The 21,936-nt window shown below is 41.8% G+C and overlaps 1 protein-coding gene across 7 annotated transcripts in view; it reads right to left on the minus strand.

The window, feature by feature from the left end:
• Window positions 1-18,420: 18,420 nt before the first annotated feature.
• PIP5K1B (phosphatidylinositol-4-phosphate 5-kinase type 1 beta) overlaps window positions 18,421-21,936 on the minus strand; it is a 215,671-nt gene continuing 212,155 nt past the window's right edge. For all 7 annotated transcript variants that reach the window (XM_073634782.1, XM_073634759.1, XM_073634751.1 and 4 more), the window contains one exon: window positions 18,421-19,312. In XM_073634782.1, the coding sequence (XP_073490883.1) occupies window positions 19,300-19,312 (13 nt within the window). In that variant the 3' untranslated portion in view covers window positions 18,421-19,299. The remainder of the gene's footprint in view (window positions 19,313-21,936) is intronic.

A 21,936-nucleotide genomic window follows, 5' to 3' on the forward strand; every position in this document is an offset into this window, starting at 1 on the left:
AAACCCCCCCCCCCCTTCATTGGAATCCATGGTCCGGCACCCTGCATGTAGATCAGGGGGCCAGACTAATGGAAGGGCCGCCACTGGTTTTGAGAATGACACAAATATTAATTTTCACAAAGTTTGCTGCTTCAGTGTTTTTAGATCTTTTTGTTAGATGTTACAATGGTATACTGAGGTATAATTACAAGTATTCCGTAAGTGTCAAAGGCTTTTATTGACAATTACATTAAGTTTATGCAAAGAGTCAATATTTGCAGCGTTGACCCTTCTTTTTCAAGACCTCTGCAATTCACCCTGGCATGCTGTCAATCAACTTCTGGGCCACATCCTGACTGATGGCAGCCCATTCTTGCATAATCAATGCTTGGAGTTTGCCAGCATTTGTGGAGTTTTTTTTGTTCACCTGCCTCTTGAGGATTGTCAAGTTCATAATGGGATTACGGTCTGGGGAGATTCCTGGCCATGGATCCCGTTATTTTGCCTTTCCTCTGATCACCTCTGTGATCAGGTATTATTGATGACGTTGGATGGGCGCAACGATTCGTGCATGCCCAGTAGTGTGGACCTCTCCGCCCAGCGTCTACACCCATGGCGTACACACGCCAGAGGGATGGAGCCCATTGACGCTGGCTATACTTTCACCATTAGCCACATCATACGTCCGAGGGCGGTGGCCATTGAGACACCGGGCGGAGGGAGCATGAAAGGAATGGCAGTGTTTTCACACTGCATACCATGGGGAACCTGGACACATGAACAACCTCCCCTGCCTTATGTATTGCTGGACTATATGGATGACTCACATACACTTAGCATGATCTAGCAATGTTATTTGGGCTCTCACTATGTGTTTATTATTAGGGCTTAATGAATGCAAGCTTTTCTGTATATGTGAAGTATCCATGGGATAACTACCTCCAGCTTGAATGGCTATGAAGTTAACCTAGAGACTAGTGAGTGTATCTAGGAAAAAACTGATACATTTTCTACCCACATATCGCTTCTAATTCTAAATGACCCACTATAGTTTTGATATATGTTGTAGGTTTTTTACCTATTGATCATACAACTATAGTCTGAACTGTTCCTAATCCTTCTAATCAAGTGGATATATAAGATTCTATCTATTTAGAGGTCTATACAAGGTATGTTTTTGTTTTACTATGGGGAGCATACTTCTAGAACCTGTATTACATATACATATGAGTTTAGTGATCAATGCTTCAATGCTTGGCGTTTGTCAGCATTTTTGCGTTTTTTTTGTTCACCTGCCTCTTGAGGATTGACCACAAATTCTCAATGAGATTTATGGTCTGGGGGAGTTCCCTGGCCATGGACCCAAAATTTCGATGTTTTGTTTCCAAAGACACTTAGTTATCACTTTTGTCTTATGTCAAGGTGCTCCATCATGCTGGGAAAGACATTGTTCCTCACCAAACTGTTCTTGGATGGTTGGGAGAAGAGATGTTTTTGTACCATTCTTTATTCATGGCTGTGTTCATAGGCAAAATTGGGAGTGAGCCCACTCCCTTGGCTGAGAAGCAACCCCACACATGAATGGTCTCAGGATGCTTTACTGTTGGCATGAAACAGGACTTATGGAACCCCAAACAATCGGAAAGGGGATTCATCAGAGAAAATGACTTTACCCCAGTCCTCAGCAGTCCAATCCAGGTACCTTTTGCAGAATATTAGTCTGTCCTTGATGTTTTTCCTGGAGAGAAGTGTCTTCTTTGCTGCCTTTCTTGACACGAGGCCATCCTCAAAGTCTTCACCTCACTGTGCATGTATATGCACTCACACCTGCCTGCTGCGATTCCTGAGCAAGCTCTGCACTGGTGGTGCCCCGATCCCCCAGCTGAATCAAGGAGACGGTCCTGGCGCTTGCTAGACTTTCTTGGGCGCCCTGAAGCCTTCTTCGCAGCAATTGAACCTTGAAGTTCTTGATGATCCAATAAGTGGTTGATTTAGGTGCAATCTTAGTAACGGCAATATCCTTGCCCGTGAATCCTTTTTTGTGCAAAGCAATGATGATGGCACGTGTTTCCTTGCAAGTAACATGGTTAATAGGGATGGGCTTAGGCGTGTTCGGATCCTAGTCCCAACCCACCTGAGCAAACCCCTCAGGAAGCTGTCACTTCACAGTGCCAATCATGAGCAGTCTAGTGTGAGAAACCATGAATCAGACCGAGACAGAAGTACAGTTAATCACACTTGTTTAATAATAATAAAAAAGGTAAACATAGTCAATACATAGCCAGAGTTCAGTAACCAGATTGGGTAGTCAGCCAATGCCAATGTCAGAGAGCCAGAGATCAACATAGTAGTACAGCAAGCAGGATCAGGAGCCAGAAGGGACGTCAGCCGAGCAAGTCTTCAACAGGAATGCAGGAGAAAGTCTCTGAGATGTGACCAAAGGCGAAGGCAGAGATGAAGTGAGCTGGATGGCTTTAAGTAGGCAGGACTAACGAGCAGATCATCAACAGCTGAGTCACTGTGGAGACTCCTCAACAACCCCTCCCCTCTGAGGACCACCGGGCTTGAGGGGAAAACGTCTATGGAAATCACAGAGGAGGACAGGGGCATGTACGTCCAAGGATAAGACCCAAGAGCGTTCCTCCGGACCGTACCCCTTCCAATGCACCAGGTATTGTATGCGCCCACGGAACCTATGAGAGTCAATGGATTGTACTTCATACTCCTCATGGTTCTCAACCTGTATAGGGTGAGGACATGGCACCGAGGTGGTAAAGCGGTTGCAGACCAAAGGTTTCAATAAGGAGACATGAAACACATTAGAGATGCGCATACTAGGAGGAAGCTCCAACGCGTAAGCCACTGGGAAGGATACGGAAAGGCCCAATAAACCGAGGTGCGAACTTCAAAGAAGGAACACGAAGTCGGAGGTTGCGAGATGACAGCCAGACTCTGTCCCCAACCTGGTAGGAAGAAGATAGGGGTGGTGCTAAGTTGGTCTAGAGAGTAGGGTAAACCCACATCCCCAATGTGTCTAGGCAAATGGAAAATTGTTCCTCTTGCGAGACTTTAAAAGGAGAACCTACTCGGGAGTAATGAAGAATATGAGGAGTGTAAGTTTTGAATGAAATTAGGTGTTTATTAAGGATGTAGACCTAAGGAGGTCTGTAGTACACAGGGTAAATGTAACAGGGTTACAAAACAAAAAAAGGGGGGGGGGGTTTACAGGATGCGTAATACAGACAGAGAAATTGCAATACAATATGCATAGATACACAATCAAAGAACTCCGGTGCATATGGATTACACATACGGGGAGTACCCAACGTGTTTCGAGATACACTCTTCTTCAGGGGTATCTGATTGGAATCAGCATAAACAGAGGTATGTCATGTGGTATTGCTTGGGAGAGCGTGTATATTAATGCATCCATTTAAAAGCATTCAGGCAGAGAGGGGGTAGGTGAGGGGACATGTCGCCACATGCACACTAAGGTATGTGCTCGCTCCTAGTCCAGGTCGGGCAGGCCGTATGTACCTTTTCCCAGTAGGGGCACCAGGGGGGATTGTTCCCCAACAGAAGGCGCCAGAAGCACCAACGGGTATGGTGGTCCTGGGGTGGGCTCCAATCTGGAGTGGGTGGTGGAGGCTGTGCCTTAGATGTCCTTTAGGAATGTATATGGGGTGGCAGGCACCAACAGGTCAAGTGATTGCCCAATGCAGCATGAACCAAACCCCGGCAAGATGAAGCCCGGTATTGTGGGGGTCAGGTGCTGCAGATATGGGTAAAGAGGTAGTCCAAGAGTACCATGGGGTAGGTGCCTAGCCGGGAATGCAAACCGGAGGGGGTTTGGGGTTGTTTAAGGATGTCCAGCCTGAGACAAGTCCTGAGATCGAGATGGTGTACACTGCAGACGTGCAAGTGTGGAATCACTGCCTATGATTGGCGGTGTGCAGTAACAGCTTCCTGGCTCAGCATTACAGAGTGATTTCCAGCCTTGTCCTTGTCAAAACTGACACCTGTGTTAATAAGAGAATCACTGACATGATGTCAGCTGGTCCTTCTGTGTTTAGTGCTGAAATGCGATGGAAATGTTTTTTTTTGGGAATAAGTTAATTTTCATTGCAAACAGGTAGTTTGTAATTAATTGCAATTCATCTAATCACTCTTTATAACATTCTGGAGTAAATGCAAATTGCCATCATAAAAACAAAACTCCCCAGACCGGGTGGGCGAACAAAAAAAAACTCTGGCAAACTCCAAGCATTGATTGACAGAAGTGGATTGACAGCATGCCAGGGTGAATTTATTTAAAAAGACTCAAGCGCTGACGTGGAAAAAAAAAAAAAAAACTACTAATGCGGATAAAAATATAGTTAGCAAGAGATGACCAAATAATATAGCTGCAACTAAAATGAGTGTTAGTATCAATAAATTGTATAGTGGTTAATTGCTCTAATATTATCCTCTTGTTACTAATCTGTGACTAACTCTAACCATCCTCCTTAAATAATATAAACCCCTCCAAGTGATCTCAAAATTAGTGAAACATCTTCATACAATATTATATACTAAAAATAACCTTCTGTTATAAGCGTGAATGTGCTCATAAATGCATAAATATTAAAACTAATAAACAGGTGCTAAAAAATTGCTGCTCTGAGAAAATATATAAATATGTGCATAAAATAAATGCTTAAATAATTTAAAACTAATTAATATACAGGTGCGCCCAAAAATATCTGCTATTCAAAGAAAATATATAAATATGTGTAGTACCACATAAATTGTTCAACATAAACTAAAATCCAATGTACAAAAATGTGGGTTTGTTTTTTAGAAAATCATTAACATAAGGTGCTCCAAAACCATCAAGTGTTCTTTGTAACAAGTTCAATCAGTGCCGGTTAAACTGTGGCAAAATTTATAAATAAATAGATAAATAGTGTCAAGATAAGTTTTACTTTCACTTCTTCTCTTGTTAAGCTCCGCTAGTCCGCTCAAAATCCCGGACATGAAAAGATAAAAATATATATATCCATTGCACAGAGATATAAATCAATTGGCTATTATGTATCAGACTTCTCAATTTCACTCACATACTCCACACGATCGCGTTTTGTATTGATCAGCTGCACGGAGCTCAGCGGTGAGACAATTCAGCCGCCACCGCTTGCCTTGAAAAAGTCACGTGGCAGTGACGTAACGCGTAGGAGGAGCCTGTGACGTCCCCAGTCTTTGCAGTGTGGGAGCAAGCGGTGATGGATGAATTGTCTCACCGCTGAGCTCCGTGCAGCTGATCAATACAAAACGCGATCGTGTGGAGTGGAGTATGTGAGTGAAACTGAGAAGTCTGATACATAATAGCCAATTGATTTATATCTCTGCGCAATGGATGTATATATTTTTATCTTTTCATGTCCGGGATTCTGAGCGAACTAGCGGAGCTTAACAAGAGAAGAAGTGAAAGTAAAACTTATCTTGACACTATTTATCTATTTATTTATTTATAAATTTTGCCACAGTTTAACCGGCACTGATTGAACTTGTTACAAAGAACACTTGATGGTTTTGGAGCACCTTATGTTAATGATTTTCTAAAAAACAAACCCACCTTTTTGTACATTGGATTTTAGTTTATGTTGAACAATTTATGTGGTACTACACACATTTATATATTTTCTTTGAATAGCAGATATTTTTGGGCGCACCTGTATATTAATTAGTTTTAAATTATTTAAGCATTTATTTTATGCACATATTTATATATTTTCTCCGAGCAGCAATTTTTTAGCACCTGTTTATTAGTTTTAATATTTATGCATTTATGAGCACATTCACGCTTATAACAGAAGGTTATTTTTAGTATATAATATTGTATGAGGATGTTCCACTAATTTTGAGATCACTTGGAGGGGTTATATTATTTAAGGAGGATGGTTAGAGTTAGTCACAGATTAGTAACAAGAGGATAATATTAGAGCAATTAACCACTATACAATTTAATGCCAGGGTGAATTGCAGAGGTCTTGAAAAAGAAGGGTCGACACTGCAAATATTGCCTCTGTATAAACGTAATTTTCAATAAAAGCCTTTGACACTTATGAAATGCTTGTAATTATAATTCAGTATACCATAGTAACATCTGACAAAAAGATCTAGAAACACTGAAGCAGTTTTGAGACTTTGTGAAAATAATATTTGTGTCATTCTCAACTTTTTTGGCCACGGCTGTAGTTCATCCTCCCTGACTCAGGTGCTTATAACTATTGCAAGGGCTGCTGGCTCCACTCTAGTCTTCAATCATCTAATACAGCTCACACAACATTCATACGGAAAAAAAGGGCAGATAGTCTGCTGCATCCAGAGGCGGCTAAATAGCACCTCTGTATGCGACAACACTTTGTACTATACCTGTATATAACCACTGATCAAGCCTTTTCTGCCACTCTTTGTTTACAAGTCAGTATTTTCAGTATTTTTTGCTATAAAATTACTTAGAACCCCCAAACTTTATTTTTTTAGCAAAGATCCTAGAGAATAAATGGCAATTGTTGCAATATATCATGTCCTATGGTATTTGCATAGTGGTTTTTAAAACGCAATTTTTTGGGGTAAATAATACATTTAATGAGAACATATTATACAGCCCAATTTATTTGTAAAATAGGAAAGATGATGTTACGCCAAGTAAACAGATACCTAACATATCACGCTTTAAAATTGTGCACACTCGTGGAATGGTGACAAACAACGATACGTAAAAATCTTCATAGGCGACGCTTTAAATATTTTTACAGGTCACCTATTTAGAGTTACAGAGGAGGTCTAGTGCTAGAATTATTGCTTTTGCTCTAATGTTCGTGGTGATACCTCACATGTGTGGTGTGAACATGGTTTACATATGACTGCATGACTTACGTATGCATTCACATCTGCGCACAAGCACAGAGGGATGGGGGCGCTTTAAAAAAAAATCTTATTTATTTTATTTTTTTATTTTTACACTGTCCCTTTAATTTTTTTAAATTCTTTTATTCCTATTACAAGGAATATAAACATCTCTTGTAATATAAATAAGGGATGACGGGTCCTCTTTATGGAGAGATCTGGGGTCAATAAGATCCCAAATCTCTCTTCTACCTTTAAAAGCAAAAGATCAAAAAATTTAATTTGATCTTTTGCTTTAAAAAAAAATATATATATTTACCTCCGCCCTAGACCAAAAGTTATGTCATGATGATGCTCCAGTCCTCCAAGACCATAGAGGCGATCTGGTCTCTGGGAACGTCTATGGCCAAATGCGCACAACCCATCGGATCCTTTCTCTGGAGCACTGGTAAAAACGATATGACCAAGAAATCCTCCCGCTGCTACTGAAAGCGATCCAGCAGCTAATTAGCCTCTCGGACTGTTTTTTTTTTAATTAGAAAGCCAGTCACCAGCTGAAAAAATAAATACCGGGGTTATGGCTGATAGTTGTAACCATAACCCCTGTAAAGCACTTGCAAACCGCAACATATACAGTAAATAATTTACGTATTGCGGTCGGCAAGTGGATTAACTGACTAATTAGCTGGGGTTAGTTTGTGTGCAGCCAAAACTCTACAGAAACTAAGACCCTGTTCATATTTTGATATATTTGATTTGGGATCACAAGCAGAATTGCTGCGATTCTGCCCATGATTCAAAATCGCATTGGAAAAATGCAGCACGCATGGTTTTGGTTACATTTTTTTTTTTAATTTCACCTAAAACAAGGTGCAGTTTGGCTACGATTGTCATGTGAAGCTTGTCGCCCAAAAAGGAGCAGGGGCTTCTTTTAAGCGATAATCTTTGTGCAATGTGGTTTTCCACGCAACAATCGTGGCAAAACTGTACCATATTTTAGGTACCATTAAATATGAATGGCACAAAAACATACATGCTGCTTTTTTACCAGGATTGCAGTGGGATTTGGAATCCCGTGCGGAATCGCAGCAATTCCGACGGTGATCCCAAATTGTTAGATGTGGACAGGGCCTGACTCAGAATGCACAGTGTCTGCGTCCAGGGTCAGTCAGAGATTCTGTTCACATGTAAGTTGCATATGAACAGCGGCACAGGTGATTGATTTGTACAGAGTAGAGGTCTGACAGCTGCTGCTAACAGCCGTTGCTAGTCATAGGCAGTTTTACAACCAATGCCAAGAATCTACTGATTCTTGCTGGTGACTGCACTCAACTCCTGAACATACTATCTGCCATCATATACTCCGCACTCCTCTCTTGAACATATACTATCTGTCATCATACACTACGCACTCCTCTCCTGAACATACTACCTCTCATCATACACCCCACACACCTCTCCTGAATATATTATCTGTCATCGTCATCATACACTCTGCACTTCTCTCCTGAACATACTACCTCTCATCATACACTCATCACTCCTCTTCCTGCACATGCTACCTGTCATAATACACTCTGGACTTCGCTCCTGAACATTCTACCTGCCATCATACACACCACTCTCCTCTCCTTAACATACTACCTGCTATCAAACACTTCGCATTTCTCTGCCTTCACATTCTACCTGCTATAATACACTCTGGACTTCTCTCCTGAACATACTACCTGCCATCATACACTCCTCTCCTGAGCATACTACCTCTCATCATACACTCCTCACTCCTCTCCTGAACATACTACCTCTCATCGTACGCTCCTCACTCCTCTCCTGAGCATACAACCTCTCATCATACACTCCTCACTCCTCTCCTGCACATACTACCTGCCATCATACACTCCTCACTCCTCTCCTGAGCATACTACCTCTCATCATACACTCCTCACTCCTCTCCTGAACATACTACCTGCCATCATACACTCCTCACTGCTCTCCTGAGCATACTACCTCTCATCATGCACTCCTCACTCCTCTCTCTTACACATACCACTTGTCATCATACAATCTGCACTTCTCTCCTGAACATATTACCTGCCATCATACACTCCGCACTCCTCTTCCTACACATACTACCTGCCATCATACATTCTGCACTCCTCTTCCTGCACATACTACCTGTCATCATACACTCCACACGCCTCTCCTGAACTTATACTATCTATTATCATACACTCCGCACTCCTCTCCTGAATATACTATCTGTCATCATACAATCCGCACTCCTCTCCTAAACATACTACCTCTCATCATACACTCCTCACTCCTCTCCTGAATATACTATCTGTCATCGTCATCATACACTCCGCACTCCTCTCCTGAATATACTGTCATCGTCATCATAAACTCCGCACTCCTCTCCTGAACATACTACCTCTCATCATACACTCCGCACTCCTCTCCTGAATATACTATCTGTCATCGTCATCATACACTCCGCACTCCTCTCCTGAACATACTACCTGCCATCATACACTCCGCACTCCTCTCCTGAATATACTGTCATCGTCATCATAAACTCCGCACTCCTCTCCTGAACATACTACCTCTCATCATACACTCCGCACTCCTCTCCTGAATATACTATCTGTCATCGTCATCATACACTCCGCACTCCTCTCCTGAACATACTACCTGCCATCATACACTCCGCACTCCTCTCCTGAACATACTACCTCTCATCATACACTCCGCACTCCTCTCCTGAATATACTATCTGTCATCGTCATCATACACTCCGCACTCCTCTCCTGAACATACTACCTCTCATCATACACCCCACACTCCTCTCCTGAACATACTACCTCTCATCATACACCCCACACTCCTCTCCCTTACACATACCACTTGTCATCATACACTCCGCACTCCTCTCCTAAACATACTACCTGCCATCATACACTCTACCTCTCATCATACGCTCCTCACTCCTCTCCTGAACATACTACCTGTCATCGTCATCATACACTCCTCTCCTGAACATACTACCTGTCATCGTCATCATACACTCCTCTCCTGAACATACTACCTGTCATCATACACTCCACACTCCTCTCCTGAACATACTACCTGTCATCGTCATCATACACTCCACACTCCTCTCCTGAACATACTACCTCTCATCATACACTCCACACTCCTCTCCTGAACATACTACCTGCCTTCATACACTCCGCACTCCTCTCCCTGCACATACTACCTGCCATCATACACTCTACACTGTTCTTCCGAACATACTACCTCTCATTCTGCACTCCACACTCCTTTCCTGAACCTTCTATCTGTCATCATACACTCCTCACCTGAATGTACTACCTGTCATCATCATACACTCCTCACTTATTCATTATATACTACACACTTCTCTCCTAAACATACTACTCTCAATCCAGTTCAACTGTCAAAAGTGTTCCCACTGTTTTGGAAAAATTCCTTCCATTTCCTGCTACTGTTTACTTAACCAGAAAGGTTGTAGGAATAACATTTTCCCATCAGGGATGCTGACAGCAATAAAGATCTGGCAGAAATTCTAATTCTCCCCCACTATTGCAAGAACTAAAAAAAATAACAGTTGTAAACGAGTTATTCTATAGAAAAGTAGAATGTCTAATCCAGCCATTCTCAACTAGGGTCCTGTGGCAGTTATATTGTCACCTAGACATTAAAGTTCAGCTCCGTCAAGGGTATTGGCTACTAGATTGGCAAAGGTTATTCCTGGACTGGTGCATTTGGACAAGTCTGGCTTTATCCCAGCCAGATCTGCAGCTTTAAATATACAGAAGTTATTTATGAATATTCAAATTCCAGTAGACAATCCAGGGAATCGGGTCATTTTCTCCTTCGACGTTGCCAAAGCTTTTGACAGTGTCGAGTGGAGATATTTGTGGGCGGTGCTTAGCAGATTTGGGGCTAGGGTCCAAATTTATATCTTGGGTACAATTGTTGTTTGCTGAACCTGATGAGGATTAGGATAAATGATTAATTATCTGAATCATTCCCATTGTATCGTGGCACAAAGCAGGGGTGCCCGTTGCCCTTGCCCTTTGCTTAAGTGCTAGAGCCGCTTGCAGAGATGGTCAGAGCATCCCCAAATATCGTTGGATTTCAACATCAACATGGAGAGGAAAAAATTTCTCTCTATGCGGATGATACTTTATTGTATCTGGGAGATACTGCTGGTCCTCTAGCATCGGCCATGCAACTTATTGAAACATTTGGGAGATATTCAGGCTTTTCCATTAATTGAAGTAAGTCGATCCTCTTTCCTTTGGACCCTATACTTGTAACCCTACTGAACAAGTTGCACAGATACAGATAGTTACTTTGTTTAACCACTTCCATACTGGGCCTATTCTGGCACTCCTCTCCTACATGTAAAAATCATAATTTTTTTGCTAGAAAATTACTCAAAACCCCCAAACATTATAAATGTTTTTTTAGCAGACACCCTAAGGATTAAAATGGTGGTTGTTTCAACTTTTTATGTCGCACGGTTTCATGAATTAAAAAATAACAAAACAGTAAAGTTAGCCCAATTTTTTTGTATAATGTGAAAGATGATGTTACACCGAGTAAATAGATACCCATCATATCACGCTTTAAAATTGGGCACACTCATGGAATGGTGCCAAACTTCAGTACTTAAAAATCTCCAATGGTGACGCTTTAAATTTTTTTACAGGTTACCAGTTTAGAGTTACAGAGGAGGTCTAGTTCTAGAATTATTGCTCTCGCTCTAACGATATGCGGCAATAACCTCACATGTGTGGTTTGAATGGCGTTTACATATGTGGGCGGGACTTACGTGTGTGTTCTCTTCTGTGCACGAGCACACGGGGATGGGAGCACTTTTAGTTAATTTTTTTTATTGTTGATTTTACTTTTATTTTTTTATTTATTTTTACACTCTCTCTTTAAAAAAATGTTTTTTGATCACTTTTATTCCTATTACAAGGAATATAAACTTTGTAATAGGAATAGTGCATGACAGGTCCTCTTTATGGAGAGCTATGGGGTCTATAAGACCCCACATCTCTCCTTCAGGCTGGAAAGCATGAGATCAAAAAAAAGATTAACGATCCCATGCTTTCCAGCCGCGATCGCTGCTTTGTTTACAACCGCGGCCTGGACGTGACGTCATAACGTCGTGTTTGGGCCTCCGATGGTCATAGAGATGACTGGTGACCATGTATTTCATGTCACCTTGTGGTTTTTCAGTAAGTTTGATTAAAAAAGAAAAAGTTCATCTCCACTTTTAAAAAAACAACAAAAACCCTTGAGGTCAAAGTGTATTGGTTTATCATGCAGTAATTCCCAGCTTGAAGCTATCATCACCATAAAGCATTTTAGAACCATTGTTTAATTCTCTACATGTGCAGGAACCACAGAGCCCAGCAAGGGACATGCCAGCCTAAGCACCTTAAGTATGTCCTCAATAGAGCTCAGTTTCAATGTACTACCCCTCAGAGAGGTAAGTATAAAACTTCTTCTTTTAATGGGGGACTGCTGTTGTATGCAGAAAGGTAGTCTGAGATTATGTCTGTTATACTCAAGGGGTGCTGGTGGTGCTCTGTTAGGTTAGCAGTAGGGGTGAGCTGAACACCCCCCAGGTTTGGTTCTCAGCAGAACATGCGAACAGGCAAAAAATTTGTGCGAACACACGAACACCGTTAAAGTCTATAGTACGCGGACGTGAAAAATCTAAAGTACTCATTTTAAAGGCTTATATGCAAGTTATTGCCATAAAAATTGTTTGGGGACCTGGGACCTGCCCTAGGGGACATGTATCAATGCAAAATAAAAGTTTTAAAAACAGTTTTTTCAGGAGCAGTGCTTTTAATAATGCTTAAAGTGAAACAATAAAAATTAAATATTCCTTTAAATATCCTGGGGGGGGGGGGGGTCTCCTTAGTCTGCCTGTAAAGTAGCGCATCTTTCCCATGTTTATAACAGTACCACAGCAAAATTACATTTCTAAAGGAAAAGATGTCATTTAAAACTGCTTGGGGCTGTAATGCATTATCAGATCTCGGGAATATAGATAAAAATCATTGAAAAAAATGGCGTGGGTTCCCCCCCAGTCCATTACCAGCCCTTCAGGTCTGGTATGGATATTAAGGGGAACCCCACACCAAAATAAAAATGTTGTGGGGGTCCCCCAGGCACTATATACTCTGAACAGCAGTATACAGTATCTCACAAAAGTGAGTACACCCCTCACATTTTTGTAAATATTTTATTATATCTTTTCATGTGACAACACTGAAGAAAATACACTTTGCTACAATGTAAAGTAGTGCCTGTACAAACAGGGGCAGAAAAATTGGCCCTTTGGTTTTGGTGGCACCAGAACACTGCAAGCCCTCACAGTTACTCTTGTTGGGCGCAGGAACGGGCCCTGCTGTGAAATATTAAATAAAAAATTGTAATTGCATGCCCCTGTTATACAGAGACCGAAAAATTGGGCCTTGGGTGGTGATGGTGGTGCCCTAAACCAAAAATATTGTTGGAAGCTAGCATCATCAAGATTGAGGAGGAATAGGATAGGCAGCATAGGTGGTCTTCAAGGGATCCCACATCCATAGCACATTCAATCAGTTACAGTGCCTTGCAAAAGTATTCACCCCCCTTGGCTTTTTACCTATTTTGTTACATTACAGCCTTTAGTTCAATGTTTTTAATCTGAATTATATGTGATGGATCAAAACACAATAGTCTAAGTTGGTGAAGTAAAATTAGAAAAATATACGCAAAAAACTATTTTTCAGAAATAAAAAACTAATAATTGGCATGTGCATATGTATTCACCCCCTTTGTTATGAAGCCCATAAATAACTCTGGGGCAACCAATTACCTTCAGAAGTCACATAATTAGTGAAATCATGTCCACCTTTGTGCAATCTATGTGTCACATGACCTGTCATTACATATACACACCTTTTTGAAAGGCCCCAGAGACTGCAACACGTAAGCAAGAGGCACCACTAAACAAACACTGCCATGAAGACCAAGGAACTCATGTTGTTTGCTTCACAATAATAATGAAAAAAAATGTTCAAAGTTGTAGGCATGTTCTGTAAATTAAATGATGCAAATCCTGAAACAATCCATGTTAATTCCAGGTTGCAAGGCAACAAAACATGAAAAATGCCAAGGGGGTGAATACTTTTGCAAGGCACTGTACATCAGCATCAGGTGCTTGATAGCTGCTGATCCAGGACTGATTCATTTTTATAAATGTGAGCCTATCAATCGAGTCTGTGGACAGGCGCACTCTTTGATCCATTACAAACCCTCCAGCAGCACTGAATGTGCGTTCAGAAAGCGCGCTGGATGTAGGACAGGCCAGTAGCTCAACTGCATATTGAGCAAGCTCAGACCTTGGCGCTGAGGACTGAAAAATTGTTTAAAGGCATCGGTCAGCCAGCCACCTTCTCCACCGCTTGTCCTCTGACTGAACGAAGCCTCAGCAACACGTTGTCCAGCACCAGGAAATGGTAACCTCCCAGGGTCTGGAAATGCGTTACACAAACCCTTCTTCAAGGCCTCCTGAAGATGTTTCATCCGCTGCTCCCTCTGCGAAGGCAGGATGAGTTCTGCAACTTTACCCTTGTAACGTGGATCAAGAAGGGTTGCCAGCGAGTAATGATCCCTCTCCTTGATGCCTAGGGTCCTTTCACAGGCTCTGTAGAATCAGGGAGGCCATGCAGCGTAAGTTTGCAGAGGCATTCGATTCTGAGTCCTCTGGGTCACCAAGGATCACATTATCCGTAACTACCTACTCCCAGCCACATACAACTCCTTGGGTTTCTGGGGACTGAAAACCATCCCTTAAAGACTGCTGCTGAGTGTTATCCTCTACATCCATGCTGACACAATCCTCCTCCTCCTCTTCCTGTGTGTTTGGCGGGCCCGCAGGAATGCTATCTGGATAAAGGGTGCCTTGAGAGGAAAGGAAGTCCTCCTCTTCCTCCTGCTGTTCTGCCTCAAGTGCCCTGTCCTTGATTCCACAAAGCGTGTGCTCCAGCAGGAAGACTAGAGGGATAGTGTCACTGATGCATGCACTGCTCACCATCCTTGTGGTCTCCTCAAATGGTGACAGAACAGTGCATGCATCCTTGATCAGTAGCCACTGGCCAGGTGAAAAGAAGCCAAGCTCCCCTGACCCTGTTCTGGTGCCATACTCGCACAGGTACTCATTGATGGCCCTTTGCTGTGTGTGCAGCCGCTGCAGCATTGCCAACGTTGAGTTCCACCTGGTAGGCATGTCACAAATGAGGCAGTTGGTGGACAGGTTGCATTCCCTTTGAATGTCAGCCAGCTGAACACTGGCATTGCGGAAATGACCAAAGACTCTTCTGGCCTGCCTCAGGGGATCTTGTAAACCTTGGTACCTGGTCAAGAAACGCTGCACCACCAAATTCAGCACGTGTGCCAAACGTGGAACATGGGTCGTGTCCCTATTGGAGGGTGGAGAGAAGGTTGGTGTCATTGTTGCGTACAACCATTCCAGGCTGAAACTGGCGTGGCGTCAACCACCACTGAGCCTGCCCCTGCAGAGCTGACAAAATCTCTGCCCCAGTGTGGCTCCTGTCCCCTAGGTAGACCAACTCAAGCACCGCATGGCATCCTGACTTTATGCAGTTTCTGGACCTGTCCCATGTTTCACGACTTCTGGGTTGACATAAACTCTTTTATTTCCTCCTCCCTCGGTCTACCTAACATAGTGAATCCCAAGAACTGCCTTTTGGGCATTTTTTGTGATCTGACAATTCTCTCCCACGCCAAGATATATTTCTATGCGAAAAAGTCCCTTTTTCTGTCCTGGAAAGAATCAAGGTCACCTACTTAGCCCCAGTGGCTGACACTGGTTAATGACTCCCTACCCTTGTATAGACTCACCTTTGAACTATGTAAAGAGTCAAGACATTTAATAAAATGTGGGGCAAGTGGATAGCGAGTCACTTGACACTGACTCCTATGTCGCTAAATTGAGATTTGATTGTGTTATTGATAATCTGTTATTTTCCACTCCCTGGCAGTTATTGTATTCGCTAATACTGTACCACCTGTGAGCCTGCATATTCTTTCTACCTGATAAGCCAGCGGTTTAGACATTAATGGCTGTGTGTTGAGTTATTTTGAGTGGATAGTAAATTTACACTGTTATACAAGCTGTACACTCACTACTTTACATTGTAGCAAAGTGTAATTTCTTCAGTGTTGTCTCATGAAAAGATATAATAAAATATTTACAAAAATGTAAGGGGTGTACTCACTTTTGTGAAATACTGTACATGTTTTTTTGGACTAGGCACTGTGTTGTTGTTGTTCTTTTGTTTTGTGTCTGTATGTCTTTAAAACTCAATAAACATATCTTTAAAAAACAAAAAACAAAAAAAAAAAACCTCTTTTAGAAATAAGAGGGGCCACACATACCAGCTACCTTACATGAATGAGTAAATGGCACCCCTACTCATTCAAAAAAAAAATTGTGAATAATAAACGCACACTTATTGACATGTCCTTTGTTGAAAAAAAAAAGCCCCGTGATGTAAATCCAGTATTATTGTTGTCCAAAAATGCAGATCCCCGTCAATCATAATAAACGACACAAGTCCTAACCTGTCCACACAGTGGATTCCAATGAATGTGGAATGTAATCAAAGGGACAGGGTCTCTCAGGTGAATGATGTCATGGGGATGCCCGTGACAACTTAAGCCGGCCATAGAGGATTCGAATCTCGGCCGGTTCAGCAGGGACTATCCAAGATTCGAACCATATATGCACAGGCTGAATGTACCCAAGTTGATCGATCACTCAAATTGGGTACAACCAGCCTGTTGGATGTTACATGTGATTATTGCAAGTGGCTATTATAACCGCTAGCAGTAGTCACTGTGTTCTCCAGACGGGAGGGATTCCCCCATCAACACTGACCATGTTAATGGAGGAATTGAGAAATTTTCTTACCTGCATCCCATGGTTGCAGGAAAGAAATAGTTCCATCTATGGCCGTCTTTAGTATCTGCAATGCGGTGGGAGGGGATGTCCCCCTCTCCTGCAGCTTGCCGTTGTTTCTCTGCACTACTGTTTTTACTGGCGCGCCCAAGAAATGATCCGATGGTGCGGCCAGGTGGTGACAGAGGCGAACCAAGACCAGATCATCTCTGATTGCCTCTATGTCATGACATCACTTCCAGTCTAGGGCAGAAGTTAACAATTTTTTTTTTCTAAGCAAATGATCAATTTTTTTTTTTTTTTTTGATTTTTTTTTTTTTAACCACTTCACGCCCGGCCTTTAGCAAAATGATGGCCGGGCGATGGCTTTCCCATCCTGACTGGATGTCATATGCTATACGTACATTTGCCTACTTGGAGGTTAACATTGGGTCATAGGAGACATGGAGGAGCGAGGATGCTATATCCCAATTATCAACTCTCTTAAAAGGAACCACTGTTTGTTATGACCTTACTAGTAAAGCAGGGGTCATAACATTAAGGTTAGCGGTTAGTGGAGCACGAGTGGTGTCTGACACTGAAACCACAAGATTTGGCACTGGTGGTGCATTATTTAGTTATTATCGTTTATGGACTATTCATTTTATATCACAGCGCAATGAATATAATTGTGGAATATGAACATTGATTCAGTTTATATCATGTAGCACAGTTGTGACAATTGTGTTCATAACAATGTGGGTTTTGATTTATTCATTTTATTTGAAGTTGCGCTACACTATATAGTTGTGTTTTATCCACCTTGCCAACTGATCAGTGGCCAATCCCCCTCACTGCCATTCTCTCCACTAGCTTCCACTCACCCAACTTATAAAATTCAGAATCTTAACAACAACATACAAAGCCATGCCCCAAGCTACATCACTAACCTCATCTCAAAATATCACCCAAACTGCCCACTCTGCTCTTCCCAAGACCTCCTGGTTCTCTAGCTCCCTTGTCACCTACTCCCATGTTCATCTCCAGATCCTCTCACATCCCTTGGAACTCTCTTCAGTAATTTGTCTGGCTATCCCATACTACTTTAAGTGATCCCTAAAAGCTCATCTCTTTAGAGAAGCCTATGCTGCCTCTGCCTAAAAACTGTACTTTTACCTCGTCTACCAGCTCATCCCTCACAGTTATTACCTTTTCTATCATTTGCCCCTTTATATTAGATTGTAAGTTTTCACAAGCAGGGACCTCCTGGGGGAATCCTCCCGCTGTGCCTTTATATTCTGACAGCGGGAAGACTTCCTGGCCGTTAGAATGCACTGATCAGCTTGGTGGTGCTGATCGAGCGGAAATTTTCCAAGAGGGCGGTTGTACAATTCACAAAAATTATGTTGTAATGCTAGAAGCTATGTTGTACAATTGTGTTTTCTTATACAAGATGTGTTTATTATAGAGAAGTTCACATTTTTCCCATCAATTACCTTGATTGTGTAAACCACTTTAATAAAGATACAGCAAAAAAAATGTTGTGTGGTATGCTTGTTTAATGAGACTATCTTTATTACTTTGGCTTTTCACTGAAATATAACATATTATGAGCCATTCTTAAAGAAATAAAACTCTTAAGGGTTTACAAACTTTTCCATCAAAGATTAATGATGTCAACCTATATACACAATAAAATCACAAGCACTGAGAACAAAATATTTTATTTCTTTCATCAATAAAACTATAGTATACAGTTATTTTTTCTAAATAAATTATATAATTTTTCATTTACAAGCAATAAACTAGATCACAATATTTCAAAGACAGTATGTACACAACATAAGGCTTAGTTATAAATAGCACATCTTCATTTCTCTAGTAAACATATTGAAAATATCTGTACGGAAGCTATTCTCCATAACGTATGTGTACACAGAAGCAAACTGGTGCATGAAGTTATTTAATAACCAAACAAGACTGACATTAGTGATTATTTCAGAATCATAAGAAATTAAAAACAGTTTAACTTTGCATTTATGATGTTCTTGAGTTTGTCTTTAGTAGGCCAAAAAGTTCACACGTCGTGCCAGTAACAGTGGAAAACATGCAAAGAAAACACAAAGTGATTTTTGTAGGAAGAGCATCACCCTTCAGTCCAAGGTGATCTGCAGTAATGAAAGCATGATCTTCATTGTTTTTTAAGAGTTCTTCACAGTTCAAGAGTAGAGTGCAACAAACTGTCCATATTCCATACCACCTTGTCACACATGTCAAGTCAATGCAGAAGACTTAGCTAGATGTCCTGTCTGAAATGGCATACATTTCTAGATTATCATCTCAGGTCAAAACAGGACACACTTCATAATCCACCGTTATCTTTTGTGCACGTGGCAAATGTGAGGTCCTTGCAATACGGTTCATTCTTCTCCTTAGTATACTTTACTGTAAGAGAGCAAAGAACGTGGTTAGGACAATTATATTATTTAGGCCCCTAATGCAGCCTCAAGTACTGTACAAAGTGTTTGCTACAAATTGACTCACACATTTGGATATGCACTAATCAGATAGTGAGTTGTGTTATAAACAAGCACACAATCAGCAATAATCTTTTTACAGAGATTGGAACCACACAAGAGTAATGTATGTGAATAATTGCGCTAATATTAATATCAGCGCAATTATTCACATACACTCAATTATTCACTTGTCACTTAAAACTAATTGCAGCTATATTATTTGGACATCTCTTATTTATCACATTTTTTACATAATTTTATCCACGTCAGCGCTTTAGTATCTTCACAAACACAAGAGTAATGATTGACTAGGAGCCTGTGCCGATGGGCTTTTGTTTTGCTTCAAATAGGTTCTGTATTTCAATAAAAATTTATTTGAAGGCAAAACTTGTTTTAGGCAGGTCAAATGAAGGTCAGAAGGAGGTCAACTGCAGGTCAAATAAACCTGTCCATTTTGAATAACCTCAGAAATGTTTTAAACGAATTTCAAATAGATGCCATAGACACAAACCCAAAGCCTGTCGACACAGTCTCTAACACAGGTGGAGATTTACTAAAACTGGCGCATTCAGAATCTGGTGCTGCTGTGCATGGTAGCCAATCAGCTTCTAACTTCAGCTTGTTCAATTTTAGTAAATAAACCCTCTCATTGCTATTTGGAAGAAGCATATCTTGTCTATGGATGGATAGATCTTGTATTAACCGATAAGATCTGCCTGCATACATGGCTTACATTATCACAATCACAGACATAAATGGTAGTATGGTCACCTTTTTTAAAGTTCTAACAACCACTATAGTTTATAAAATGTATGACTGCAAATTAACCTGTTATCTCTTTGTTGTAAACTGCAGACAGAAAACTACTGAAGACACTTAAAGCTGTCTGGATGTAAACCTCGACAGAAACCTTAAAGCCGGGTAAGCTCTAAAATGCAAATAGCAACATTAGTTCCTGAAGTTTTGCTTAGCTCTACAGCCTTCTGTTTAGGCCCGGTTCACACTGGTGCGACATGTGCTCCGACTTTGAGAGCACATGTCGCATGATAAGTTGCGGCCCTTTAAGTGCAATGGATTTGTTCTAATAGGAGCGACTTGAGTTGCTCCGACTTAGAAAAAGGTTCCTTTACTACTTTAGGTCCAACTTTGGCACAACTTGCATTGAATTCTGTTAAAGAAGTAGTATGCAAGTTGTGCTGAAGTCGAGCTGGGATGTCGGCTTCAAAGTTGTGAACCGAGCCTTAGTATTAGTCAGTGAGACTGCACATAGGCAGACCCAATAATGATGCAAAGAAGGTTGGGTTTACCATGCTATTTCCATTGTAGAGTTTCCTATAATTCAGGAATCCTAGGCAGCTCGATAAAGCTTGTACTTATGGTTGCAGGCACCTGTGGGTGGGTGCTGTATGTCTAAAACATTCTGAACAACAGCACACTAAATTTTAAATATCTACTTGAGATGTATCTGATGATGTAGCCATTTTCTGACTACCATTTCAGTACTAGTTTTGGGGAAGTGATCCCTTCTACAATTTACAAGACTGCCCTACAACTACTCAGGTTTGGAGTTGGAGTCTCCTGCTGGAGGCCTTTGAATTATAGAGATATTTCACTTAACAGGGAAGTACAGCCAAAGCTTGTTTGGCTGTACTTCTATGGATCACAGAAGTGCAGTTCGTTTTGCACTCCTGTGACCCGTTTTCAGCAGAGAGCAGGCTGAAGTCCACTATCTACTGAGGTCACAGAGTCGGTCCAGGCTCAATCACGACCATGGAGTCGCGATCCTTCCTGATCCCTCGACTGAAGCCTGAGCTGGCCGCTCCCACCCCCTCCACAGCCCAGTGCTTCCAGTGTGCACAGAGGGGCAGAGCAGAGAGCTGCTGACTGACAGTAACCAGCTCTCTGCTTGGGGAGCTGTGAGAATCAAGCGATCGGCGGTGCTTGATCGCTCGGTTCTCAGTGTTAGAGGCTCTGGGGGACAGATGCAGCATTGGACCGATGCTGCATCCACCTAAGTAAGTATGAATAAAACACAAAAAACAAAAAACCCATGCTTCCTTTTTAACCACTTCCCGCCTGGTCTGTAACAGATTGACGTCCGGGAAGTGGTTCTGTTATCCTTACTGGGTGTCATATAATGTCCAGCAAGATAACATGCCAGAGCACGCCTGCGCATCGTGGCGACTGCGAGTGCGGCATGTCATTCATGACAGAGGCTTCTTACCACGTGATCAGCTGTGACCAATCACAGCTGATCATCGCGAGAACCAGGAAGTGCCGGTAAATGGCATTCCTTGGTTTGCGCTGACAGGGAGAGCCGATTGGCACACTGATTATCAGCACAGCCCCCATCAAATGTACCCATAAGCTGCCAATCGGTGCCCAGTCAGTGCCCCATCATAACCCCCTGCCAGTGCCCAATAAAGTGCCAATCTGTGCCCACCATAGTGCCAATCAGTGTCCATAACAGTGCCAATCAGTGCCCAGCATTAACACCTGTCAGTACCTGCCCAATCAGTGCTGCCCATCAATGCCATCTATTAGTGTCTA

The sequence above is a fragment of the Aquarana catesbeiana genome, linkage group LG01 (genome assembly GCF_042186555.1).
Source record: "Aquarana catesbeiana isolate 2022-GZ linkage group LG01, ASM4218655v1, whole genome shotgun sequence".
In the NCBI taxonomy this organism is placed as follows: Eukaryota; Metazoa; Chordata; class Amphibia; order Anura; family Ranidae; genus Aquarana; species Aquarana catesbeiana.